This window comes from Salmo trutta, chromosome 33, assembly GCF_901001165.1.
Source record: "Salmo trutta chromosome 33, fSalTru1.1, whole genome shotgun sequence".
In the NCBI taxonomy this organism is placed as follows: domain Eukaryota; kingdom Metazoa; phylum Chordata; class Actinopteri; order Salmoniformes; family Salmonidae; genus Salmo; species Salmo trutta.
In genome coordinates, this window is record NC_042989.1 from 19,804,816 (window position 1) to 19,832,743 (window position 27,928).

The following is a 27,928-nucleotide window of genomic DNA, read 5'->3' on the forward strand; positions in this document are numbered from 1 at the left end:
ATGAAGGGAATAACTGTGGCTTCTCAAGAGGCAAGATATTTCAGTGGACATTAAATAGTTTATTTCCCTTTTAAAGAATATCACATGATTTTAATACAACTTGTGAAGATCAACTGTACAGTTATGTACAATAAACAATATTCTCTTATCACATACGTTACAATTTCCATTACAGTTATAGACATTTTTGCATTGAACCGTTGTCCAAAACAACTCAGGGATGTAGAGCATATTTAAAGGCTGCATCACAATTATCATATCAGCCATCTCCAAAATAAGCACAGATGCCTACAAACAATATTGCAAACATGGGCATGATATTTAAGACTAAGTGGCAGACAGCACAAGACTAAGTAGCAGACAGCACAAAACTAAGTACCAGACAGCACAAGCGGATTTAGGGAAAAGTATAGTGACATTTAAGTGAAATGTGTAATCTAGATGGACACAGACTGCTTCTCAATTTCATATTTATAAAATGTCAATTTAAACATGACCACAAAAAAAATGCTACATAGACAATTGTACCACAAGACTGTAGCCTGCAATGCTCTTATAATGTATTTCAGAGTCACTAAACAGCCATAATCAGAAAAACATCTAGCACCCCCATTTTACTGGTCACAGTTACAACATCAGTTGTAATTGACAATGCTGATCTATACATTTTAACCACAACACACTACACAATGCTGAGAATGTCTTTTAGGATGCTGTCTGCAAGAAATGTTACATAGAATAGTTAGTTATAAAGCCCACACGTATACATGGTACACAGCTTACAGCATCTCGTTGAGATATTAGTGTTATTTGACACAAATTAGGACAAGCGAATGTTGAATATGACAAACTACAGACGTGCTGTACTCATCTCTTTCTGACACCACTCCTCATCTCTGTCCCATGTTAGGATATGATGCACTACTGTTACCATTATGGAAAGATTCAACATTCAAAACAAGCCAGTCCTATCCTATAGCGATCCTATAGCCAAGGTAATCAATTATGATCTACAGTATGGCACAGTGACCTCTGACTCTGCACACTAGCTGCTCTTCCAAGTCCCTCTGTCTAACATATGGTAGTACAACAGCATAATATTACCATGAAGGCACTGCAAGAGAAAATGTGATATAAAAGGTAACACAAGCTGATTCACACTAGCTCCAACCGCCACAAGTCTAATTGTGTTTCATTTACACCGGCGCTGACTTTTCAGCGACACTCCATTTTACCTCAAAAAGTAATTACATCTGCAGAGCCAGATCCTTCCAGCTTGTAATACTCATCGGGCCTTGCAACAGTTGAAGGAGTGTTTTCTTTGAGGGAAAATACACTGCCCTCTGATTCTGAACAACCATCAGTTCAGTCATTGGAAAGCCGTCGGCCATCACTCCTCCCCTTGCCGCCATTTCTGGGATTCTTCCTGGCGTGCGTCTGGGTGAATCTGGTTCCACATGCCCCCCAGCACGTTGGAGGTAGCCTCGGTGGCCATGATGAGAGGCTTGACCACAGATGGGGGGAGCTGCCGAACGACCCCACCCACTGCCCCGGTCATCCCACGCTGCTCGTGCTCACGTGTGGCCGTGTCATAGATGGTCAGAGCAGTGTCCGTGATTCCCTGTGGGGAATACGAATATTGAGCATGATTTATTACAGTCCTGACAGGTAACTTCATCCTGTATTCAATCTTGTAGTGTGTAACACTTTAAGCAGCACTACAAGCAGATGAGATGCAAAATGTTAGCATCATGGAAGTTACCTCTTTTACAACACTGTAAGCATTGGCTACACCTTCCCGGAGATCAACTGGCTGATGAGACAATCTGTAATGAGAGAACTGTTTTATTCTCTTTGTCTCCCTCTCATCGGATCCTGTAGATACCATGTCATAGGCCGTTTCTGCTGCTGCCTGAAGAGCACAAATCAAATAAATAGTTTTGCATTACATGGAGCCTGATAAACTTGTAACACAGAAGTTGAAAATAGATGCAGGACAGTTACAACCTATAGATGTATTTCTGGACTGGGGTGATTTTTCTTTACTTGGATAGTCCGCACCATGCGGTTGGTAAGTTCCAGAGCAGCCATAGCTGTGGAGGTTCCAAAGGAGGCAGTACCACGCTGCAATCCCCGTACAACCCGACCATCCTTCCGGTACTGCTCTATCGGGAGCCACACCAGGTCCCTAAATCCCTGGACTGAACACAAGGAGGAGGAAAAGGAAACGTGTGTTATTTGGTTAATGCAAAAAAGGCTGATTAGATCAGGATTTCTGATTTGACTTTGGTTTATTAAGACATCTACACATTAACATACTCTGATATACACTGAGTGTACAAAACATTCGACCAATGGTCGAAAATGGGTCATTGATGAAAGAGTACTAAGGAGACTGCCACGAATTGTGCAGAGCAACTGATGGGCTACAGTTAGTCAACTGACAGGCCAGTACAAAATTGTTGCCCAAAGACCCATAAAAGAATGCACAACTCGTCATACCTTGACACGAATGGGGTATGGCAGCTGACGACCTTACAGAGTTCCACTTCTTTCAGCAAAAAACAAACTGCATTTGGAGTGGGCTAAGGAACGAAAACACTGGACACTGGAGAATTGGAAAAACATTGCCTGGTCTGATGAATCCTGATTCCTGCTGGTTCACGCTGATGGGAGGACTAGGGTATGGAGAATGAGTACATGCATCCTTCATGCCACATGTGAACATTGCAGGCTGATGGTGATGGTGTGAGGTTTGTTTTCATGGCACACATTGGGCCCCTTGATAAAAGTGGAGCAACGTTTGAATGCCACAGGATATTTGAACATCATTGCCAATCAGGTGCATCCCTTCATGGCAGCAGTGTATCCTCCTGCAAATTGATTTTATCAGCAGAATAATGCCCCATGCCACAAGGCTAGGATTGTCAAGGAATGGTTCCACAAACATGACAGTGAATTCAGCTTACTGCAGTGGCCTTCCCAGTCACCAGATCTCAATCCAGTTGAGCTGTGGGATGAGACAGAACAAGCAAGTCGGAGTGGAGATCCGCTACCAGCCAACTTGACAACTGTGGGAAGCATTGGAGTCAACATGGGCCAGCATCCCTGTGGAACTCTTTCAACACCTTGTAGAGTCCATGTCCCAACAAATTGAGGCTGTTCTGAGGGCAAAAGGTGGTGCAACTCAATATCAGGAAGGTGTGCCTAATGTTTTGTACACTCAGTGCATGTATAACAATAGTCTTTAGGTTGAACCAAAAGCTTAGACTCATTTCCATTGTGGACAAAATGACCTTAGTCATAATATATTGTGTGCTTCTGAGAGGCTTAGACAGAATCCTCTTACAAAAAAACAGTTAGTAATTTCAGGAACAAGCAAAATACTGTCTGAATAATAGGTAAATACATTAGTGCTTCAACACCAGTTTATCAACTTACACATGTCCTACTTACCCAACTGTACCAGCGAGTGGATCGGTCCCACTCCACCCAACAGTCCTGGCAGCTGGTTCTTCTTGATGTCGTTCAGCCATTCATTTATTGCATAGGAAAAGAGCTTATCCACTCCCAACAGTCTGGAAGAAAACCAAGAATGTTCTTATGGTTTCTGCATACTGTATTTTTTATACTAGACATAATAGATTGTGTGTCATCATTTAACATCAGGAATAACCCAATTAAGTGTTGGTACGTCCTGTCATAACAAATCATACTAATATGAAGGTACTGATTAAACCTACCCTTGTCTGTGGCATAATCGCCTTAGTTTCAGCTCAGAGCAATTCAGCTGTGTCAACCCAATCACAATCCCAGCAAACGTTCCCTGAAACAGAGGAGCAGTGCAAGAAACATGTGCAAAATGTGCTACTGCGAGTAAGAAATGCTCCATTTATAAATAATGTGCTTCTGCATTTGAATACTGTCCATCATCAGCGCTTGTTAACCAAAATATTGCGCAATATGTAGGCTGCACAACACAAGTTGTCAAGTCTGTCAACACTGGAATCCCTAATCACAAAACTGAATGTGTTTGTATACAGTATGTTTTTAGAGATTGTTAAAACAACATACTTGCTCCATTGAAACGTGTTTTCCATGGTAATCCAGACGAATAGGAACTTCAGAGGTAAACCAAAACTCTCTGAGGGAAATCAAACACATATTTCATAATTTGCTAGCAAAGCTCAAACACTTCATTATTTGTCTGTAGAACACATATAGTAAGATGAAGATAAGTTATGCCTTAACCCAAATGACATCAGGTGCCTGTCCACCTCTACAGAGTAAGGGACACCTACCTGAAGAAGATGGGCTGGTCAGTGAAGGATGATGCAGTGGCAGCCTCAGCCTCCCCAGTGTCGCTGTTACTGGATAAGGTGAGGCCGTTGATGCTGCAGCTGGAGCGGCTCTGGGCAGGCACAGAGATGATGGGGGCAGGGTCCTGGCTCCCACCTCCATGCTTAGTGAAGCTGCAGGACACCTCTGGGGCAGATGGCTTCTTCATTGAAACACACAGGGCTGCAGACCAACAAATGCATCATTGAGGGTCAACATTTTGCTCGGAGACAAATCATGAAATAACCTATGCCTAAAATCTACTCAATAGGCTACATTGTTCATAATGTACAAGCCTCTAGCCAAGGATATTTTACCTTCTTGATCAGGTGGAGAAAATATCTCAACTTCAGCAGCAAGGTTGGAAAAGAAGTCTTTCAAGAAAAACAATGCATCCTACAAGAAAATAAAAAAGCCAGGGTAATTTCAATAGTATAACTGAAAATGTGTTAAATGAGAGCATGTGAAAGCATTACATTTCCATGGCTTGACATTTTTGGAAACCTCAGAAGGAGGTATGATTAACTGGATAAAACCAGCACGTTTATCTCTGGCTCACTTGATCGATGTTGAGACGAAGGGGCATGAGTGAGACTCGCAGACAGCATTCCAGGGGTGCTTGACCTGTCTCTGCACACATGTGCAGAGCCCGAACTGTTAGCTGCAAGAAAACAAACAAACAAAAATGTAATATTTAGCAAACGTTTTTAGTGACTTACATTCACGTGGGCATACATTTTAAAGTATGAGTGGTTCTGGGATTAAAACCCACTATCCTGGAACCATGCTCTACCAACTGAGCTACAGAGAACCACAAACAAACACATTCAGCATAAACATGCCGTAACCACTATCATGTCTTTAATGTGACCAATCACATGGACATTACTCTACATGCACAATGTCTCTCACCATGTTGGAGTGGGCAGTGCGGGGCATCTCCTTGCTGGAGTAGAGGTACAGGAACTTGTTCATATGGGAGGTGGCCAGTCTGTCTCTGATCTCCAGGTCCTGGACGATGAACACCTGCCGGGACTTAGGCTGGTCCGCCGCCGACCCAGAGGCCACTGGGGCCTGGGGGTAGACTTCATGCTGGAACCGCACCTGGGAAAAGAGCAAGAGGTCCTCAACTCTAGCTTCATACTAAAGGATGCACTTATCATCCCATTTGGCATACATAGCCTACATGTTGTACTGTTACAGGAGAGGGCTTGTGAAGTCCTCTTACCTTGCTGAGCTGGATCTCCATCAGGACGTCAAGGTTCCTGCTCCGCTGGATCTCCATCAGGACGTCAAGGTTCCTGCCCCGCCCTCCTCCGGCCCATCCTCCACCCCTGCCCTGTCTGACTGGGGTCTGGGAGGGGGAGCTGTGTGGGGTACACCTTCAACATAACCCAAACATTAACAGAGGACACTTGATCATCTGTTGCACCTTTCACCATTACTCTACATCCTTTTCTTTCTTTATCCATCCTGTCATTTGACACAATCTCAGTTCAATCACATCTCCTAGTATTGTTGTTGTAATAAAGAACAGTTGAACAGTCCAAAGCACAAACACACTCACCCCCGACTTCTAGCAGGAGAGGAGGTGAATGTGGCGCTCCCAAAGTCCTTCCCTCCGTAGAGGTGCCAGATGACAGAGATCTCCCTGATGAGGTAGCGCACCTCTGGGACAGGGAAGTTCAGGGCTCCCCTGCTGGAGTCGCTGCTGTCCAGGGGCTGGCCAAAGTGGTTGTCTTTGATCTCAATGGAGCCTGGGATCAACTTATTCACCACTGGCTCCTCATCCCGATCCTGAGACAATAAACACACCCTTCACACCAATGCAATAGACAGACTAAATGTACTAGTTATCCAACATGCTGAGTAAATAACTGTATAAGATGCATACTCTTACGTCTGTTCTGGAGCCCGGGGTCTCTAGAATACAGAAGTCGTCGTTCTCTGAGGCCAGGTTAGGGGCAGCGGTGATGAGGGGGGAGCGGAGGGTGAGGTACGTGGGGCTCGGCTCCTGCGGCAGATTCCCACTCTCGTCCGGGAAAAGGAAGAGGTCAGAGCAAGGCAGGTCGAGGTCCTCATTCTGCTCCTCGTGTATTCCTGTAGCGGTTGAGGAGGGAGTGGGACCAGTTGAGTCTAGTCAAACTAACTTCTATGCATTAAGGGAATGTTATATAGTTGTGGTTGTATGTAGTCTCACCATTGCGCTGCAGTGCCAGGATGTGCTGACTGTCTGCCTCCTCCATGGCCTCACTCATCAGGTCCTGCAGCATCTGCTGCTCAGCCTCAGGGAGAAGAGGAGCCTGGGAAGGGGGCCGGCTTGGAGCCTCCGGCTGGCCAGACATAAACAACATTTTAACTCGGCAGACAGCAGAGTCCATATCCTCACTACAGTATTTAGAATCACACTTGTATCTATCTACACAGTCCAGACTGTTCTACTCTCTCAGCAAAAGAGTTTGATATACTGTAATTGTAATGGCTTTGTTGTGTTATAAATGTGCCTCACAATATACAGATAAACCAAATTCTCCACTGACCATTCACTGCTCATCACTCTCAAGGCAACAGTTTGATATAGTGTAATGGCTATGATAAATGTATCTGAGGGGTATAAAAGCTGACCTTTGCACTCTGCTTGGAGCTGGTGCTCTTGGCCTCCGGCCCAGGAGGGGGCAGTAGGTCTCCATAGCTGGCCACGTACTGGATGAGGTTCATCAGAGCAGCACAGGAGTCTGAACACGTTCTGATGTGGATGACATCACTGGAACAGCGCAGCTCAAATCTGGGCTCAGTCTGTTAAAAAACAGTGAGAAGATTGGCTCAACGATGCCGTCTTGTTGTTGGAAACAGGTTTCTCATAGATCAACAGAGTTTGTCAGCTCTTACCAATTCTCTGTCCACTCCAGGTTTGACCGCAGTGATCCTCAGCTCTAATGTTCCCATGTCTACCACCTGCACATAGTCTGGGCGATAACGCAAATGGGTTACTGGTCAGAGCGTCTAAAGGATCTTTGACATTCAAATTGAAAATGTAACAGAAATCAGCTCACCTCGCAATAGATTTACAGAGACGGCATTGCTCTTGTCAGAGAGGAACAAAGCTGCTTCATCCAAAATGATCCTAGAAACAACACAAAATACAGAAACATCCAGTGATACGCCCCTGCTGATTTTATTTCAATGACATGACCAGTGCTGCAACAGTACCTGAGAGAGGAGGATGAGTGGTCTAAGGAGACACTGCTGGAGATGCTGAATGTCTCCACTACCATCAGAGACCTCAGTGGTAGATACAGGGGTCTGCAGAGGGAATATAGCATGTTAAAATACAAACACTGAATACACAGAAAATACAGATGAATTAGGTCATGAACATGACACAGTACATTCGGTAAGTATTTCAGAGTCCATGACTTTTTCCACATTGTTACATTACAGCCTTATTCTAAAAATAATAAAATAGTTTTCCCCCTCAATCTACACACAATACCCCATAACAAAGCAAAAACAGACTTGTTTTAAATATTAGCAAATTTATTAGAAATAAAAAACAGAAATATGACAATCCCATAAGGATTCAGACCCTTTACTCAGTATTTTGTTGAAGCACCTTTGGCAGTGATTATAGCCGCGAGTGTTCTTGGGTATGACACTACAAGCTTGGCACACCTATATTTGGGCAGTTTCTCCCATTCTTCTCTGCAGATCCTCTCAAGCTCTGTCAGGTTGGATGGGGAGCGTCATTGCACAAATATTTTCAGGTCGTTTCAGAGATGGTTGATCAGGTTCAAGTCCGGGCTCTGGCTGGGCCACTCAAGGACATTCAGAGACTCCCGAAGCCACTCCTGTGTTGTCTTGGTTGTGTGCGTAGGGTCGTTGTCCTGTTGGAAGGTGCTCTGGAGCAGGTTTTCATCAAGGATCTCTTTGTACTTTGCTCCATTCATCTTTCCCTTGATCCTGACTAGTGTCCCAGTCCCTAACGCTGACAAACATCCCCACAGCATGATGCTGCCACCACCATGCTTCTCCGTAGGGATGGTGCCTGGTTTCCTCGAGACGTGACGCTTGGCATTCAGGCCAAAGAGTTCAATCTTGGTTTCATCAGACCAGAGAATCTTGTTCCTCAGGGTCTGAGAGTCCTTTAGGTGACTTTGGCAAACTCAAGCAGGCTGTCATGTGCTTTTTACTGAAGAGAAAGTCCTGATTGGAAGAATGCTGCAGAGATGGTTGTCCTTCTGGAAAGTTCTCCCATTTCCACAGAGGAACTCTGGAGCTCCGTCAGAGTGACCATTGGGTTCTTGGTCACCTCCCTGACCGAGGCCCTTCTCCCCAGATTGCTCAGTTCAGCCCGGCGGCCAGCTCTAGGAAGAGTCTTGGTGGTTCCAAACTTCTCACATTTAAGAATGACGGAGGCCACTGTGTTGTTGGGGACATTCAATGCTGCAGAAATATTTTGCTACCCTTCCCCAGATCTGTGCCTCGACACAATCCTGTATTGGAACTCTACGGACAATTCCTTCGACCTCGTGGCTTGGTTTTTGCTCTGACATGCACTGTCAACTGTGGGACCTTATATAGATAGGTGTGTGCCTTTCCAAACCATGTCCAATCAATTGAATTTACCACAGGTGGACTCCAATCAAGTTGTAGAAACATCTCAAGGATGATAAATGGAAACAGGATGCACCTGAGCTCAATTTTGAGTCTTAAAGCAAAGTGTCTTAATACTTATATAAATAAAGTATTTCTGCTTTTTATTGTTAATATATTTACAACTATTTTTTACTTTCACTTTGTCATTATGGGGTACTGTATGTAGATTGATGAGGAAAAAATATGGCTGTAACGTAACAAAACTAGGAAAAAGTCAAGGGTTCTGAATACTTTCCGAATTTACTGTAGTCAGTCAACAGCACCTGTAGTCTAGTGAGCAGCTCCACAGGTGGAGATGAAGGGTGGTGACTGAGGCAGGGGGGTTGTAACCCAACACAGGCTCATCAGACACATTCAGGAAGTCTACGATCTGTTACACACAACCAAGAAACACTGATCAGTCAGGAGTATGGTTCATCTGTTCCAAGGGATGCTTAAGATATGATTAAGATAAGTTGTGGCGTTGAACTGTACACAAACAACACCTTGGATTAACAGGTGCTGAGTTTACCTGGTCATACCAGCACAGATTGAGGGGAACCACTCGGTGCTGGAGTGTGGCCCCTTTCATTCCCACTGCAATCAGGAACTCCTGCAGAGGAAACCCAGACAGTGAGCAAATACAGTTGAAGTCGGAAGTTTACATACACTTAGGTTGGAGTCATTAAAACTAGTTTTTCTACCACTCCACAAATTTCTTGTTAACAAACTACAGTTTTGGCAAGTCGGTTAGGACATCTACTTTGTGCATGACGCAAGTAATTTTTCCAACAATTGTTTACAGACAGATTATTTAACTTATAATTCACTGTATCACAATTCCAGTGGGTCAGAAGTTTACATACACTAAGTTGACTACACCTTTAAAGAGCTTGGAAAATTCCCGAAAATGATGTAATGGCTTTAGAAGCTTCTGATAGGCTAATTGACATAATTTCAGTCAATTGGAGGTGTACCTGTGGATGTATTTCAAGGCCTACCTTCAAACTCAGTGCCTCTTTGCTTGACATCACAGGAAAATCAAAAGAAATCAGCCAAGACCTCAGAAAGAAAATTGTAGACCTCCACAAGTCTGGTTCATCCTTGGGAGCAATTTCCAAATGCCTGAAGGTACCACGTTCATCTGTACAAACAATAGTACGCAAGTATAAACACCATGGTACCACGCAGCCATCATACCGCACAGGAAGGAGACGTGTTCTGTCTCCTAGAGATGAACATACTTTGTTGCAAAAAGTGCAAATCAATCCCAGAACAACAGCAAAGGACCTTGTGAAGATGCTGGAGGAAACAGGTACAAAAGTATCTATATCCACAGTAAAACGAGTCCTATATGGACATAACCTGAAAGGCCGCTCAGCAAGGAAGAAGCCACTGCTCCAAAACCGCCATAAAAAAGACAGACTACAGTTTGCAACTGCACATGGGGACAAAGATCGTACTTTTTGGAGAAATGTCCTCTGGTCTGATGAAACAAAAATAGAACTGTTTGGCCATATTGACCATCGTTATGTTTGGAGGAAAAAGGGGGATGCTTGCAAGCCGAAGAACACCATCCCAACCATGAAGCACGGGGTGGAAGCATCATGTTGTGGGGGTGCTTTGCTGCAGGAGGGACTGGTGCACTTCATAAAATAGATGGCATCATGAGGATGGAAAATTATGTGAATATATTGAAGCAACATCTCAAGACATCAGTCAGGAAGTTAAAGCTTGGCCGCAAATTGGTCTTCCAAATGGACAATGACCCCAGGCATACTTCCAAAGTTGTGGCAAAATGGCTTAAGGACAACAAAGTCAAGGTATTGGAGTGGCCATCACAAAGCCCCAAACTCAATCCTATAGAAAATTTGTTAGGCAGAACTGCAGAACTGAAAAAGCGTGTGCGAGCAAGGAGGCCTACAAACCTGACTCAGTTACACCAGCTCTGTCAGAAGGAATGGGCCAAAATTCACCCAACTTATTGTGGGAAGGTTGTGGAAGGCTTCACAAAACGTTTGACCCAAGTTAAACAATTTAAAGGCAATACTACCAAATACTAATTGAGTGTATGTAAATTTCTGACCCACTGGGAATGTGATGAAAGAATTAAAATCTGAAATGAATCATTCTCTCTACTATTATTCTGACATTTCACATTCTTAAAATAAAGTGCTCATCCTAACTGACCTAAGACAGGGATTTTTACTAGGATTAAATGTCAGGAATTGTGAAAAACTGGAGTTTAAATGTATTTGGCTAAGGTGTATGTAAACTTCCGACATCAACTGCATCCCCGTGTCTGTTCAAAAACAACCTGGCTTTTCTTTCTCAAGCAACTGACTAGTGTTAGAAAACCTGGCACAAGTTATTGTACACTAATAGTAGAATTGTAAGCGGGTTGTACCTACCTTGACATTGCGCTCCATGTTCTGGGAGGAGATCTTGACGGCGACAGACAGCATGCCGTGGTCATCCAGGCCGATGCCCTCCGAGGGGGACGGCCTATCAGGAGCTGCCTCAGAGAGGTAGATGGCCGGCTCCAGCCAATGAGGACGCGTCCTGCAGGGCAGCTTGATGTCGGACACTGGGGTGTCTCCCTCCACCATACCTGGATATAAACCCACAACATGTAACATACACACAGTGGCATCACCATGAACAATGGCATATTTACTCATTTGGAGAGGGGATCTATGAAGTTCCACCTAAAATTTTGATAAAAACGTCAGTTTGACCTGGCATAGCCCTTCACTATCGTACCCGTATACAGGTTGAAAATGGCAGATTTGGACACTGATAAGCGCCTAAATTGGAACGCAGTGGTTGTACAGTAACATGCTATACATGACGTCATATCTTACGGTCGGTCTCAGCTTCACGGCTCTGTATGGGGTTTTGACTGACAGCCATTCTGAACTTGACACCTGCGCCTGACAAGAAGTTGACCCAAATCCTTCCCGCTAATTGGGCAACGTTTGCAAATGATTTGTTGTCCGAGTGAGGGAAATGATGTAAATTACGAGGACTCTGTATTTTCAAAGATGAGATGTTGAGGATTATAATAAATAGCGCTTTGATGTCATACAAGCAAGCTAAACACTATAAGATCATATTTTATAATTTACCTAGACATGTTGGCAATAGAACAAGCTTTCAAATTATGCCCACTTTACCAGATTGCAATTTATAATGGACTGTTTTTTGGATTGCGTAAACAACAGTAATTGTGTAAAGGCGGGATGGAGGGCTGTGTTTAATTATTTTTTTAAATAACTACAAGTGTGCTTGCTCTAGTTCCTTAACGGCACAGCTAGAAGACCTCAAAAAAAGCACCTTATAGTTGAAGACTAAACTTAGAGTGCATTGAAATTACTTAGGAACTGGGCACACTTGAGAACCAGTTAGACCTCTCACTCAAACCAATGTCATTGTTTTGTCTTATGTTGCACTTACCCCACATTTTCCAGGAATATTCTGTCGTGGATGAATCAGAATTAGTTGGGTAACATAGATAATTAAGATGTTTTATTAGTATAATATGCTTATGTGAGATACTTGTCATTAGAAAGTGTCCTTTGGACTCTGGTGTCTTTCATTTGCAAGTTTCCCTTAGCTGGGGCTCAGACACTTGGGGCCCAGAGAGGGGAGAGGTCAGACTTGTCTTCATATGTGAATGTCTCTTTACCTATTCTTAAACCATGTGAAGGGATGGCGTGATTAATGGGGAACCAATTATTTGTCTCCACAATGTCTGTGCGCCGGTCACCCCCCTCAGTGAGCTTGTCCAGGAGTGGGAACAAGAGGTGTTTTACTGAGGATGGGCCACTATGAGATAGCACTGACAAAGGAGATTCATGATGTATTTTGATAAGAACGCCTAAAAAGCATTCCAGAGGACATGCGCTAATGGTTCTGTTCAATACCGTACCAGGGAGGGACAGTTCTAAGGGGACCAGATACTGGTCTATATAATGAACCCTGTTGACATAGCAGTTACTGCCTGCTGTGTTTTATGGATATCTGTCATACAAAACTTAACCTTTGTGACCCATTCTATGTATCTGTGGTTTGTCAATGCACGTTGAAGGGGGTGTATCTTTGCTATAAAATATCTCTGTAGCCATTGTGTAATCACCTTCCTGGTTCATTCGAGAGAGTGCATTATTGAAGGTCAAAGAGGCTTTTGCAAAAGTATCTTAAGTATTAAAGATGTAGTTAACTCGGACTGGTGTGTTTAACTCTCCTCATTTGGTAATGCAGAAATTAGCCACCACAATTCTTACCATGTTACTGAATGTATCCAGAGTATTTTCAGATTTCGTTATCAACCAACGCAGAGAAAAGTACAGTTTGTTTGATTCAGTCTTGTCAGGTGAACTGTTGTGTCCTCAACTTCGGTCTAATAATTTTCCCATAATCTTCAAACTATTCCCTTTTAATTGCTACCATGGTTATGCATATGCTTTCCATATTTCTCCTGTAAGCAACATTTAAATTTAGCATGATCCATATAGGCCAATTTCCACAAGTGTAAAGGGTTAATGTCTCCATTCTTACCTTGGTGATAGAGACAAATGTTACTGTTGTGGAAGCAGATGTAGTGCTGGTCTTTGTAGCCTTCATACTGTGTCACACTGAACAGGACACCATTCTTCACCTCCAACCAGAACTCTCCATGTTGGTTATTAAAAACTGTCCCATCCTGCTGCTGGAAAGAAAAACTAAGATTATTTTCTCATACCAGTTAGCTGGGTATTCTCTGAGGCTGTTTAAATGCAATGTAATTGAGAAATGACAGATCATTGTGACTGTAACTCAGTGTTACCTTTGCATTGGTCTGCAGGGACACTAGGCCAAGGTTGACAGTGAGGATTACAGAGAACAGGCTCTGGGAGGTCTTGCTCTGGGCCTTGGGCTTCTTCTTCCTGCGAGATCTGAAGCACTGCTCAGAGGCAGGGGAGTAGTAGTGCATGGTCTCCTCCTCCAATCCACTGTCCTCCTCTACAGGCACAAAGCACAGGACACCACAGCCATACGAGTAGGCAAGTTGTGGTTTGTTTGAAATGACAGAATAACATTTTACAATGAATATTAGTTATTAGTACTTGGTAAGTGCATCTATATAATACTATTGTACTGAAGAGTGTCCTGCAGACTTGCAGCAGCAGCATATGAAAACCATGAATGAGGATGAGATGTAGCAGATGTTGGTTGTACTATGTGGAGACAGTCTCACCCTCAGGGCCTGTGGAGCAGAATGTGCTGAAGCTGTCTTTGGTGTAGTGTGCAGTGTTGATCAGCTGGCTGGCTACAGATAGCCCTACTCCATACGGAATGTTCTCCACTGTCTCCACAGGCAAGGGAGCGTTGGGCTCCCATAACAGCAGGTCATTGTTTATCCTGCCAGAAGGGGATGGGAGGGTGATTAGTGATATAATAAAATGAATACCATTCACTACAACATTGTAAAGATTTCATTTAGAACATCATCCCTGCCACTGCCAATCACTCATGTTCCCCGTGCACATTACCTGTTGTGCAGTTTCTCATAAAAGGCCTTGTTGGGTAATGATAATTGCACATTTGGCAAGCACAGCTCTAGGATGAAGCGGGAATTGCTCATGGTTTTCTCTTGGAACTCTGTCATCTCAGCCACATCACCAGGAATGACCATCTGAGGAGAGGGGAAGAAATGTTGATCATTAATGTTGCCTTAATTGACCATAATTCCATCCTCCTGATTACAAGCAAAAACTAAAGCAGGAAGTACCAGTGACTCGCTCAATACAGAAGTGGTCAGATGACACGGATGCTACGCTACAGGACTGTTTCGCTAGCACAGACTGGAATATGTTCCGGGATTCATTCAATGGTACTCCCACACATTTACTCGGTATCGGTACCCCCTGTATACAGTTGAAGTCGGAAGTTTACATACACTTAGGTTGGAGTCATTAAAACTAGTTTTTCAACCACTCCACAAATTTCTCATTAGCAAACTATAGTTTTGGGAAGTCGGTTAGGACATCTACTTTGTGCATGACACAAGTCATTTTTCCAACAACTGTTTACAGACAGATTATTTCACTTATAATTCACTGTATCACAATTTCAGTGGGTCAGAAGTTTACATACACTAAGTTGACTGTGCCTTTAAACAGCTTGGAAAATTCCAGAAAATGTCATGGCTTTAGAAGCTTCTGATAGGCTAATTGACATAATTTCAGTCAATTGGAGGTGTACCTGTGGATGTATTTCAAGGCCGGCCTTCAAACTCAGTGCCTCTTTGCTTGCCATAAATGGGAAAATCAAAAGAAATCAGCCAAGATCTCAGAAAAGAAAATGTAGACCTCCACAAGTCTGGTTCATTCAAGATGCTGGAAGAAAGAGGTACAAAAGTATCTATAGCCACAGTAAAACGAGTCCTATATTGACATAATCTGAAAGGCCGCTCAACAAGGAAGAAGCCACTGCTCCAAAACCGCCATAAAAAAGACAGACTACGGTTTGCAACTGCACATGGGGACAAAGATCGTACTTTTTGGAGAAATGTCCTCTGGTCTGATGAAACAAAAATAGAACTGTTTGGCCATATTGACCATCGTTATGTTTGGAGGAAAGAGGGGGAGGCTTGCAAGTTGAAGAACACCATCCCAACCGTGAAGCACGGGGGTGGCAGCATCATGTTGTGGGGGTGCTTTGCTGCAGGAGGGACTGGTGAACTTCACAAAATAGATGGCATCATGAGGATGGAAAATTATGTGGATATATTGACGCAACATCTCAAGACATCAGTCAGGAAGTTAAAGCTTGGTCACAAATGGGTCTTCCAAATGGACAATGACCCCAAGCATACTTCCAAAGTTGAGGGAAAATGGCTTAAGGACAACAAAGTCAAGGTATTGGAATGGCCATCACAAAGACCTGACCTCTATCCTATAGAAAGTTTGTCGGCAGAACTGAAAAAGCGTGTACGAGCAAGTAGGCCTACAAACCTGACTCAGTTACACCAGCTCTGTCAGGAGGAATGGGCCAAAATTCACCCAACTTATTGTGGGAAGGTTGTGGAAGGCTTCACGAAACATTTGACCCAAGTTAAACAATTTAAAGGCAATGCTACCAAATATTAATTGAGTATATGTAAATTTCTGACCCACTGGGAATGTGATGAAAGAAATAAAAGCTGAAATAAATCATTCTCTCTACTATTAACCTGACATTTCACATTCTTAAAATAAAGTGGTGATCCTAACTGACCTAAGACTGGGATTTTTACTAGGATTAAATGTCAGGAATTGTGAAAAACTGAGTTCAACTATACACCTTAGCCAAATACATGTAAACTCAGTTTTTCACAATTCCTGACATTTTTTTTCTCTGGGGTCTTGTCTGATTTCTTTTGATTTTCCCATGATGTCAAGCAAAGAGGCACTGAGTTTGAAGGTAGGCCTTGAAATCTTGAAATACATCCACAGGTACACCTCCAATTGACGTTAATTAGCCAATCAGAAGCTTCTAAAGCCATGACATCATTTTCGGGAATTTTCCAAGCTGTTTAGAAGCAGTCAACTTAGTGTATGTAAACTTCTGACCCACTGGAATTGTGATACAGCGAATTATAAGTGAAATAATCTGTCTGTAAACAATTGTTGGAAAAATTACTTGTGTCATGCACAAAGTAGATATCCTAACTGACTTGCCAAAACTATAGTTTGTTAACAAGAAATTTGTGGACTGGTTGAAAAACGAGTTAATGACTCCAACCTAAGTGTATGTAAACTTCCGACTTCAACTGTATATCCTCATTATTGTTATTTTATTGTGTTACAATATATATTTTTTTACTTTAGTTTATTTAGTAAATATTTTCTTTACTCCATTTTCTTAAAACTGCATTGTTGGTTACGGGCTTGTAAGTAAGCCTTTCACGGTAAGGTCTACACCGGATTTATTCAGCGCATGTGACAAATTTGATTTGATTGATTTGAATTGTCAGTCCTAGCTAAATGTTGATCAATAATTATGTTAAAATTAGTGTTTCAATAATGACGTGTTCCTACCTCCTCATTCTCATACATGACCCGGCGTGAGGAAAAGGGGGAGGGTTCAGCCTTCCCAAAGTCACAGACATCCTTCAGTGAGTGGGCTCCCCCTCCCACCTCCTCTTCCTCACCTGGGGATTGGTCTTCAGCCCCCTCATCCTCCTCAGCAGTCACACGCTCCAGGATGGAGTGGACAGCGGTGGGGTTGACTTTCAGCACCACTCTGGAGGGGCAGGGGAGGGTTAGTAAGGAGTTTAACAACATCTAAGGAATAAGATGTAGGTATGACATGAAGCAGTACAGTACTACATAGACAGATGTACAGTACCTGGGCCAGTCAAACTTCCCACTGTCAGAGATGGTCATGTTTCCATCCATAGTGTGGGAGACCCTGAGGAACCTGCCTGCAGGCTGGTCCTCCTTTTCCTGAAACTTCCCTGTGAAAATTGATGAAAAATTAGTACATGAATGATGTGTATCAAAAATGCTTCTGGTTTTGAGGCTACTCTGTCCGTTAGCAGCTGGATGACACATACCGACTAGCTCCCTGAAGGTGAGCTCCATCTTGGTCTGCTCAGGGGAGCTTTCCCCTGTGAACTCTGTCTTCACCTCCAGGTCCTCCAGCTCCAGGTACAGAACCTCCTTCTGCAGGGACTTCTTAAACCAGGGGCCCCTCTCCTGGTCCAAGCGCAGGTCTGGGATAGGGAAGCGCACCACCAGGCTCAACACAGGGGCGTTGACTGTTATCGACAAGTGGGTGTTGGCCGGAGTACGGCTGTCATCAAGGAAGACCTCTGTAAAGGCCTTGTGCTGTGGGGTGGAAGCAGAAACCAGTATTTGATGTGATGTTGTTTTTCATATTTACTGCAACAACAGTCAGCTCCTTCACACACAAGTTGACAAAAATCTTTACAATGTAGAAATGCTGATATGACTGCTAAAAAGCACTAAAAGAGCCTTGAGACAAAGTAGTGTGAAGACAGTTCTCACCAAGCTGACGTGTTTATTATAGGAGGTGTACATGTGAGAGGCCATCATCTCCGTGGTGACCAGTTTTTGTGGCTGCAGCAGAGAGTTGAGGCGGTCCACGATGCTGATATCCACCTCAGAGCGGACCGCCCCCAACTCCACCTGAAAGTCAGCCTTCCTGGGTATGGTACTCAGACGCACCTGTCCACCCTGGACATAGGAGTGTAAGGGGGTACTGTATCAGGCACTGTACAGAATTAGTTATGTACATTGTGGGCCGAATCCTAACTTGAGATGTAATTTCAATTCCCACACAAATCTCCCTTTGACATTAATGCATAAGTGATGCAAAATTAAGTTTCAGTTACTTGAGGGTCGCTAATTGGGTTGCGGAACTGGGAATCCAATCACAGTGCATTCATTTCAGCTTCTAATCTCACTAAGATGTGCTCTTACCTGCGGCCCTCTGCGTTCAGACAGTTTGTAGTGCAGGTGGAGGCAGGTGGCAGATGGTGCCTCAGCGGTGACAGGGGTGTCAAATGTCAGGAGCTGAGGTAGGACAGACAGAGCGAACATAAATGCATCTCTATAAGCACTGTGGGAGCAAAACTCATGACTCTGATTCCATTTCCATTATTAGCAGCATTTAGGCTGTCCACTTTGAAGAGCTGAGACAGAATGGCTATATAAGGAATGGAACATATAGGACCAGGGCCTGCTACCATTATAACCTATACAGCTGTCAGATGTGGGCGTTATCAAGCAAGAACTGAGATGGAGAGATAATGGTGAAGAACAAGGGAAGCTATTTTCATATAGAGGGAGGGGACTCTATACGTTATGCAAAGACAGAATCCTATAAAGATAGGACTCTGTAATATGAGAATTTTGTATTTTCCATGGAGGGGCTCGGCTCTGTTACGTGTGTAATAGGGTCCTTCCATGGAAGGGCTCGGCTTTGCTACTCTGTATTAAAGTCTATATTGAATTCAAAAGTTCTTGTAAGAGTGTTATATTTTTTAAGCAATATCCCACGACAGCACATGTATGCCTAGATCCCAAAATTGATTTGAACATCAGTTACGATATCAAATCCAATCAAATTGTATGTCACATGCTCTGAATACAACAGTGAAATGCTTACTTACAAGCCCTTAACCAACAATGCAGTTTTAAGAAAATACCAACAACAAACAAAGTAAGAGATAAGAATAACTAATTATTAAAGAGCAGGAGTAAATAACAATAGCGGGGCTATATACAGGGTGTACCGGTACAGAGTCAATGTGTGGGGGCACCGGTGCCAAGGTAATATGTACATGTGGGTAGAGTTATTAAAGTGACTATGCATAGATAATAGCAGAGAGTAGCAGCAGCGTTCTGGGGGGGGCAAGGCAAATAGTCTGGGTAGCCATTTGATTAGCTGTTCAGGAGTCTTATGGCTTGGGGGTAGAAGCTATTTAGGAGCCTCTTGCACCTAGACTTGGCGCTCCGGTACCGCTTGCTGTGCGGTAGCAGAAACAACAGTCTATGACTAGGGTGGCAAAAGTCTTTGACAATTTTTAGGGCCTTCCCCTGACACCTCCTGGTATAGAGGTCCTGGATGGCAGGAAGCTTGGCCCCGGTGATGTACTGGGCCGAACGCACTACCCTCTGTAGTGCCTTGCGGTCAGAGGCCGAGCAGTTGCCAAACCAGGCAGTGATGCAACCCGTCAGGATGCTCTCGATGGTTCAGCTGTAAAACCTTCTGAGAATCTGAGGACCTATGCCAAATCTTTTCAGTCTCCTGAGGCGGAATAGATATTTTGTTGTACCCTCTTCATGACTGTCTTGGTATGCTTGGACCATGTCAGTTTGTTGGTGATGTGGACACCAAGGAACTTGAAACTCTCAATCTGCTCCACTACAGCCCCGAGAATGGGGGTGTGCTCGGTCCTCCTTTTCCTATAGTCCACGATCATCTCCTTTGTCTTGATCACATTGAGGGAGAGGTTGTTGTCCTTGCACCACATGGTCAGGTCTCTGACCTCCTCCCTATAGGCTGTCTCATCGTTGTCGGTGATCAGGCCTACCACTGTTGTGCCATCAGCAAACTTAATGATGGTGTTGGAGTCGTGCCTGGCCGTGCAGTCATGAGTGAACAGGGAGTACAGGAGGGGACTGAGCACGCACCCCTGAGGGGCCCCCGTGTTGAGGATCAGCGTGGCGGATGTGTTGTTACCTATCCTTACCACCTGCCCGTCAGGAAGTCCAAGATCCAGTTGCAGAGGGAGGTGTTTATTCCCAGGGTCCATAGCTTAGTGATGAGCTTTGAGGGCACTATGATGTTGAATGCTGAGCTGTAGTCAATGAATAGCCTTCTCCTCTTGTCCAGGTGTGAAAGGGCAGTGTGGAGTGCAATAGAGATTGCATCATCTGTGGATCTGTTGATGCGGTATGCAAATTGGAGTGGGTCTATGGTTTCTGGGATAATGGTGATGATGTGAGCCATGACCAGCCTTTCAATGCATTTCATGGCTACAGACGTGAGTTCTACGGGTCGGTAGTCATTTAGGCAGGTTACCTTAGTGTTCTTGGGCACAGGGACTATGGTGGTCTGCTTGAAACATGTTGGTATTACAGACTCGGACAGAGAGAGGTTGAAAATGTCAGTGAATACACTTGCCAGTTGGTCAGCACATGCTCGGAGTACACGTCCAAATAATTATTCTGGCCCTGCGGCCTTCTGAATGTTGACCTGTTTAAAGGTCTTACTCACATCGGCTGCGGAGAGCGTGATCACAGTCGTCTGGAACAGCTGATGCTCTCATGCATGTTTCAGCGTTACTTGCCTCAAAGCGAGCATAGAAGTAGTTTAGCTCATCTGGTAGGCTCATGTCCTGGGCAGCTCTCGGCTGTGCTTCCCTTTGTAGTCTGTAATAGTTTGCAGGCCCTGCCACATCCAACGAGCGTCGGAGCCGGTGTAGTACGATTCGATATTAGTCCTGTATTGATGCTTTGCCCATTTGATGGTTCGTCAGAAGGCATAGCGGGATTGCTTATAAGCTTCCGGGTTAGAGTCCCGCTCCTTGAAAGCAGAACTCTAGCTCAGTGCCAATGTTGCCTGGTTGGGGTATGTACGTACAGTCACTGCGGGGGCGACGTCCTCGATGCACTTATTGATAAAGCCAGTGACTGATGTGGTGTACTCCTTAATGCCATCAGAAGAATCCCAGAACATATTCCAGTCTGTGCTAGCAAAACAGTCCTGTAGTTTAGCATCTGCTTCATCTGACCACTTTTTTATAGACTGAGTCACTGGTGCTTCCTGCTTTCAATTTTTGCTTGTAAGCAGGAATCAGGAGGATAGAATTATGGTCAGATTTGCTAAATGGAGGGCAAAGGAGAGCTTTGTATGCATCTCTGTGTGTGGAGTAAAGGTGGTCTAGCTAGATTTTTTCCCCCCTCTGGTTGCACATTTAACATGCTGATAGAAATGAGGTAAAATGGATTAAAGTTTCCCTGCATTAACGTCCCCGGCCACTAGGAGCGCTGCCTCTGGATGAGCGTTTTCCTGTTTGCTTATGGCGGTATACAGCTCATTGAGTGCGGTTTTAGTGCCAGCATCGGTCTGTGGTGGTATGTAGACAGCTACGAAAAATACAGAAATTCTCTAGCTAGATAGAGTATCTCATGATAAGCTGTAGACCACACTACCTCAGGCGAGCAAAACCTTGAGACTTCCTTAGATATCGTGCACCAGCTGTTGTTTACAGAAATGCATAGGTCCCCACCCCGTGTCTTACCAGAGGCTGCTGTTCTATCCTGACGATAGAGTGTATAACTCGCCAGCTGTATGTTCTTAATGTCGTCGTTCAGCCACGACTCAGTGAATCATAAGATATTACAGTTTTTAATGTCCCGTTGGTAGGATATACGTGCTTTCAGTTCATCCCATTTATTTTCCAGCAATTGAACGTTATCTAGCAGGACGGAAGGCATGGGCAGATTAGTCACTCGTCGCCTGGTCCTCACAAGACACCCTGATCTCTTTCCATGAAAACTGTGTTTCCTTCTCTAGCGAATAACGGGGATCTGGGCCTGGTCGGGTGTCTGTATTATATCCCTCCCGTCTGACTCATTGAAGAAAAACTCTATGTCCAGTTTGAGATGAGCAATCGCAGTTCTGATATCCAGAAGCTCTTTTCGGTCATAAGAGATGGTAGCAGCAACATCATGTACAAAACAATTTACGAACAACGCAAAAAAAGAACAGCATGGTTAGCTAAGAGCCGATAAGACGGCAGCCTTCCCACCCAGGGCCATCATGGTCATGTGTTGTAATCGGAGTGCTTGGACACTCTGTGGATGTGAATGGGTGTTGTTGGTGCGGAGGCCTTTACCTCTGTGTACTGGACTCCTCTCGGAGACGCACCGCTTTGAGCCTCAGAGGGGAAGAGACACTCCAGCAGCTCCATATGACCGAGAGACATGTCTGTGCTGAAGGTGCGCAGGCTGGAGCTCTGACAGTGCTCATAGGTCACCTTCATCCCCTGAGCCACACACCTGGAGAGATAGAGGACACATATGAGATCGAGAGCATCTTGACTGGTTGCATCACCGCCTGGTAGGGCAACTGCTCGGCCTCCGACCGCAAGGCACTACAGAGGGTAGTGCGAACGGCCCAGTACATCACTGGGGCCAAGCTTCTTGCCATCCAGGACCTCTATACCAGGCAGTGTCAGGGGAAGGCCCCCCTTCAAAGACTCCAGCCACCCTAGTCATAGACTGTTCTCTCTGCTACTGCACGGCAAGCAGTACCGGAGTGCCAAGTCTAGATCAAAGAGGCTTCTAAACAGCTTCTACCCCCAAGCCATAAGACTCCTGAACATCTAGTCAAATGGCTACCCAGACTATTTGCATTGCACCCAGCCCCTCTTTACACCACTGCTACGCTCTGTTGTCATCTATGCATAGTCCCTTTAATAACTCTACCTACATGTACACACTACCTCAAATAACCGGTGCCCCCGCACATTGACTCTGTATCGGTACCCCCTTATATAGTCTCGCTATTGTTATTTCACTGCTACTCTTTAATTACTTCTTACTTTTATCTCTTATTCTTATGTATTTTTTTTAAACTGCATTGTTGGTTGGGGGCTCGTAAGTAAGCATTTCACTAAGGTCTACACCGGTTGTATTCAGCGCACGTGACTAATAACATTTGATTTGACATATGCAAAATGGAGTTGAGTCAGTCAAGTTACTAAGGAGGTAAAGGAGATTCAAAAATATTAACAGACAATGTCAATAAGATCACCTGAGGTGGTCGTAGGGGCAGGCTTCATCAAAAGCTGCCCTAAACTGGATGAATCCATCTGCGGGGAGCTGGTGAGAGCAGACCATCCTAAAGAAGTCAGCAGCCATGGGGGCCAGGGGGCTGGGGGCAGCATCCGGCAGGGGCAGGGGGTCAATGTGGAGAACACACACAGCCAGGTTCCCCAGTGTCAGCCTGAAGACCAGCTCTGGCCTGGACTCATCACTGTGGGCTTTGGTTGGGTGGGCTGACACACAGGACAAAATGTGTGAATTAATGACTTGTAAACATAAACACTACCATGACATTTCTGTTTTCTCCGGTGTCAAACAATGTTAGATTAAGAAGTTACTGTCTTAAGAACTGAATAGGAATACTGACTCAAACAGCTTTCTTCCTTTAGAAAATTATGTTTATCCATCTGCTCAATTTATTCTAAATGGTAGTGAGGGAGAGTGCATGATGCTGGTTCTTAGGCTACGTTCACACAGGCAGCCCAATTCTGATCTTTTTTCCACCGATTTTTCTTTTGACCAATCACATCAGATCTTTTCACATCAGCTCTTTTTCAGAGCTGATCTGATTGGTCAAAACACCAATTAGCGAAAAAAAATATCACAATTGGGCTGCCTGTGTGAATGCAGTATTACAGGTCTGTCTCAGCAGTTTGTGTTGGAGTGGTGAGTCCCGTGTCAGGAATGGGCTTTCCTGGGACTGCTTCTCCCTCTGTCTGGGCACATCCAGGTAATCGTCCGAGAGGATCTTAGAGGACAAAAGAACAAAGAAATGTACTATGTTACACTCCCCATACCGTTAGGTTAAGCTGCTAAACAATACAACGGACAATAAATACTGTATATTGAGGCATACCGTGGTATTGCCAGTAGACTCTCCTAGGGAGGGGGAGTAGTTACTGTTGAGTGACAGATCCACAGTGGGCGGTTCCCCCAGGGGAGGGAGGGACGACAGGCTATGAGACATGTCCATGTCAGCCATGGAGAAGAAGACATCCTCTGTGCCAACAACAAAGAAGCTAGATCAAACAATTGTTAATGATATCAAGATATGGGCCTACAAAAACAAAAAGCTCAATCCAAATCACCAGGTTATTAAATATAGTAGGTGCGGGTAACAGTTCATGCGAACCTCGGCTGGACACAGTTCTGGTGGTCTGGCTCACGAAAAGGTCAGGGTCGGACTCCTTCTTCAGGCAGCGGTTTAGCTCCATATGGAGCCGATACTCATCCTCATGCTGCATGGGACGGTTCCTCTTGTCCTTCCCCCACTCCGGCCCAGCTTCGCACACAAAAGCAGAGGATTTTAGTGTTTCACTCACCAACGTCTGACGCAGCTCCTTTTAAGAAGCCTCTCCTTCCAGTTCTCTTTTCAGTTCTCTGCTGCCAATGACTGGAACGAACCACAAAAATCTCTGAAACTGGAAACACTTATCTCCCTCACTAGCTTTAAGCACCAGCTGTCAGAGCAGCTCACAGATCACTGCACCTGTACATAGCCCATCTATAAATAGCCCAAACAACTACCGCTTCCCCTACTGTATTTATTTATTTTGCTCCTTTGCACCCCAGTATTTCTACTTTGCACACTCATCTACTGTCAAATCTACCATTCCAGTGTTTTAATTGCTATATTGTATTTACTTCGCCACCATGGCCTATTTATTGCCTTTACCTCCCTTATCTCACCTCATTTGCTCACATTGTATATAGACTTATTTTTCTACTGTATTATTGACTGTATGTTTGTTTTACTCCATGTGTAACTCTGTGTTGTTATATGTGTCGAACTGCTTTACGTTATCTTGGCCAGGTCGTAGTTGTAAATGAGAACTTGTTCTCAACTTGCCTACCTGGTTAAAATAAAGTTGAAAAAAAAAAGATTACAAAAATTCAATTACCATAATTAAACCAACCTGAGCCTGAAAAAACTCCAAACATGTCCAAGAGTAAGTGAATGTGCCGTGGAGATAGCAGCACGATCATTGTGCTAATCTGTCCATCAACATCCAACTGAAAAACAAAAATACTGTTGTAAAGACCAAGACAATAGACATTTTGTGCATTTCAGTGTGTCCAAGTTTCACAGTTGCTGTGCCATTTCAATCATGTGAGAATGCTGTACCAACCTTTGCTCCAGGCATGGTTTGATTCTGTTTCAGGACAAGGGACAGTTCAATTCTGCCACTAAGGTGACCAATCTGCATGGGTTCAAAGAGTGTTGCTGAGGAAACAGGCTCTGTGAACTGGGGGTGTGGCTCACAGATGATTCTAGGGTTCCAGCTGGGGGATAGCTTGGCCTCTGTCTCCTGGGGGGGGGTGCAAAACGGGGGTGCGTTAGTATATGTTCTCTATGCTTCCAAACTACACAGAGGATTATTTTAATGTAGACTCACTGTTGGGGTGGGTGAGGACTTGAAGCCGGCTCTGGCCGCCTCTGAGAACTCGTCCCAGAAGATGGTGACTCCCTCCAGCTGCAAGTTTTTATGTGCAAATGTGGTGGGTTGGTGCACATTTACGCTGGAGCTCTCCTCACCAGTCTCATCACAGTAAACAATCCTGAACAACACAACACAGATAAGGATGTAAGAGCTCATATAGAGTGTAAATGTATCGAAAATGCTAAATAAAATCAGAAATACCTAAGTTAAAGGTATTGGGCACTACTTGAAGATAAATGTGCAAGTAGTTCCCTACTTGTAACCTCAACTTACTTGTTGATGCGCAACTCAAGAGCGATTCCTGTTTTGGAATTTTCTGGAAAATGTTCGATTCTGAGAACAGTGTCCAAAAAAGTCACCTTGACCCTTCTCAGAACTAAAGAAATGACAAAGAAGACATTGTTATCAATCCTCTGATGCTTGGAAAGAAAGCCCACTCAAGTGTTGTTGTATGGTAATGATCTACCACACCCGTCTCTATGGTCTCTGCAAACTTCTCCAATCCCTCCAATGGCTGGAAGCTCTCCCCCAAGTCATCTGTTAGTCTCTGGCTCAGACACTCTTTGGCAAGCTGCATGCTACTCGTCATGAAGCTGGACCAATACATGGGTTCCATACCTGAGGCTAGAGGCACACAAGGGTCAACATTGTCAACATGGTTTATTTATCTGTAGTCGATGTGGAATCGCTAGCTAGTTAGCTGTGTGTGCACTAGTAGCAGCCATAATGCAATGATGATGATGAAGAGACAAACAGAGATGGAGGTGATTGAGGTGTCCCCTCACCCATACGTGGTATGGGTCTGAACACCATCTCCAACCCCTTGACCTCCAGGGCACAGTTCTCCTGCAGCAGGGACGCCCATGGTATGGTCAGAGAGATGGTCTGGATGAAGCCCTCTATTACCTCGAAGGGGGCATCCACTGACTCAAGGATCTCATTTAAAGACTGAGGGGGGAGAAAAAGCTCTCAGGCAAAGGTACACTGTCAGTATGTATGTCAATACAAATCCCATTATTAATATTTGCTTAGCTACATTACAAAGGTTGAACTTACCCACTTGTCCAACGGCACTTGTGCCAGTGATCCAGTGCCTTGATAGAGGTCTAAGCTAAGCTGATCTAAGCTCAGCTTCTCTTGTAGGAAATTGCCCAAATACCGATGCAAAAGGTATCTGCATGCCCGCTTCTTTAAAGATTCAGAAAATGGCCAAGGCATGTTGGTCTGATAATTGTGGTGGCTTCCAAATGGCTGTTGAATTCAGTATTCAACAAATATGTTGTATGGAGAAAAAGGATGTTGGATAACTATATATTTATCTTCAAATAATTTAGCATTGGTAGTATCAGACTTGTCATTCTGATGACTTCCAAAAGACAGGAAAACATCCTTTACACACAGGGAGAAGGAGATCTGTGGCAATAATTTCAACTTCAGTTTGCCGTATCTGCCAATGAGATGGAACATAACATTGAAACTCTCAACTATACATTTGATCACCACATTAGATGACAAGTTACTCAGTACCAGTACCCCATGTACAGTAGCAATATTATTGTCACTCCCAGGAGGAGAGGTAGACAGCATTACTGTTAGTAGTTGCATGTTATTTACACCACCCTCACCCTTAATTCTAAGCTTCGGGCTAAAATCTAAACCGAATGGGTGGCATTATCAGCTAGCTTGCCAAAACTGACTCTGGCATCACGTCATTACTTGCTAACGCCGGGTGTCTGCTCACTTGATAATCCTGTCCATAACGCTAACTGAAAAAATCCGACATCTAGGGTTCTTTTAATGGTTTGACAATACTGCTAGCCCCAAAATAATCTTACAGTTTGATATCAAGGATGTAGTTAGTACGACAAGCTTGGAGGGTATGTCGATGGCTATCAAATTAAATCTCCACAGCATCGACTTGTTGTTTCTTGTCTGGGATTGTTTATTAGTTAGCACCGAGCTAGCATGAACCTCTTTAACATCTTGAATATAGCTCAACTGACATGGTAAGGCAGTATGTTACATGTCATATAATGGGTTCTATATAGCAATTTAATTACAGCTTTAATTTCTCACCTTCTGTATGAATTGTTTACAAACAGTTTCATGACTCCGCACCGTTGACGCTTTCCACGTTCCGCTGTACGTAAAAATACAGGCGGAAGTACACATTCAAACTCCACCCCC

General features: G+C 44.1%; 1 protein-coding gene across 13 annotated transcripts; it reads right to left on the reverse strand.

Annotated features, from left to right (window-relative positions):
- Nucleotides 1–38: 38 nt before the first annotated feature.
- Nucleotides 39–27,904, reverse strand: LOC115172598 (autophagy-related protein 2 homolog B). Of its 13 annotated transcripts, none has more exons than XM_029730187.1 (43): nt 27,818–27,904; nt 26,798–27,188; nt 26,533–26,689; nt 26,213–26,365; nt 26,015–26,117; nt 25,697–25,859; nt 25,430–25,609; nt 25,202–25,313; nt 24,433–24,582; nt 24,157–24,299; nt 23,937–24,048; nt 23,290–23,533; nt 22,370–22,532; nt 18,444–18,536; nt 18,009–18,197; nt 17,555–17,828; nt 17,347–17,455; nt 17,037–17,241; nt 14,508–14,650; nt 14,213–14,376; nt 13,802–13,977; nt 13,534–13,684; nt 11,385–11,584; nt 9,506–9,586; nt 9,258–9,364; nt 7,549–7,641; nt 7,392–7,462; nt 7,228–7,304; nt 6,964–7,134; nt 6,539–6,671; nt 6,233–6,438; nt 5,906–6,135; nt 5,567–5,720; nt 5,251–5,442; nt 4,898–4,999; nt 4,656–4,734; nt 4,302–4,521; nt 4,075–4,144; nt 3,744–3,826; nt 3,457–3,578; nt 2,047–2,201; nt 1,763–1,912; nt 39–1,621 (listed from the first exon to the last, which is right to left on the reverse strand). In XM_029730187.1, exons 2-43 carry the CDS (start codon nt 26,957–26,959, stop codon nt 1,391–1,393), a joined length of 6,273 nt encoding a protein of 2,090 aa, XP_029586047.1. In that variant the 5' UTR covers nt 26,960–27,188; nt 27,818–27,904; the 3' UTR covers nt 39–1,390. The 13 variants fall into 13 exon arrangements, 12 of the variants coding, with proteins under 12 accessions (XP_029586047.1, XP_029586048.1, XP_029586045.1 ...); XM_029730188.1 differs by having other exon boundaries at nt 25,217–25,313; nt 26,527–26,689; XM_029730185.1 differs by having other exon boundaries at nt 13,534–13,681; nt 26,527–26,689.
- Between the last annotated feature and the right edge of the window lie 24 nt (nt 27,905–27,928).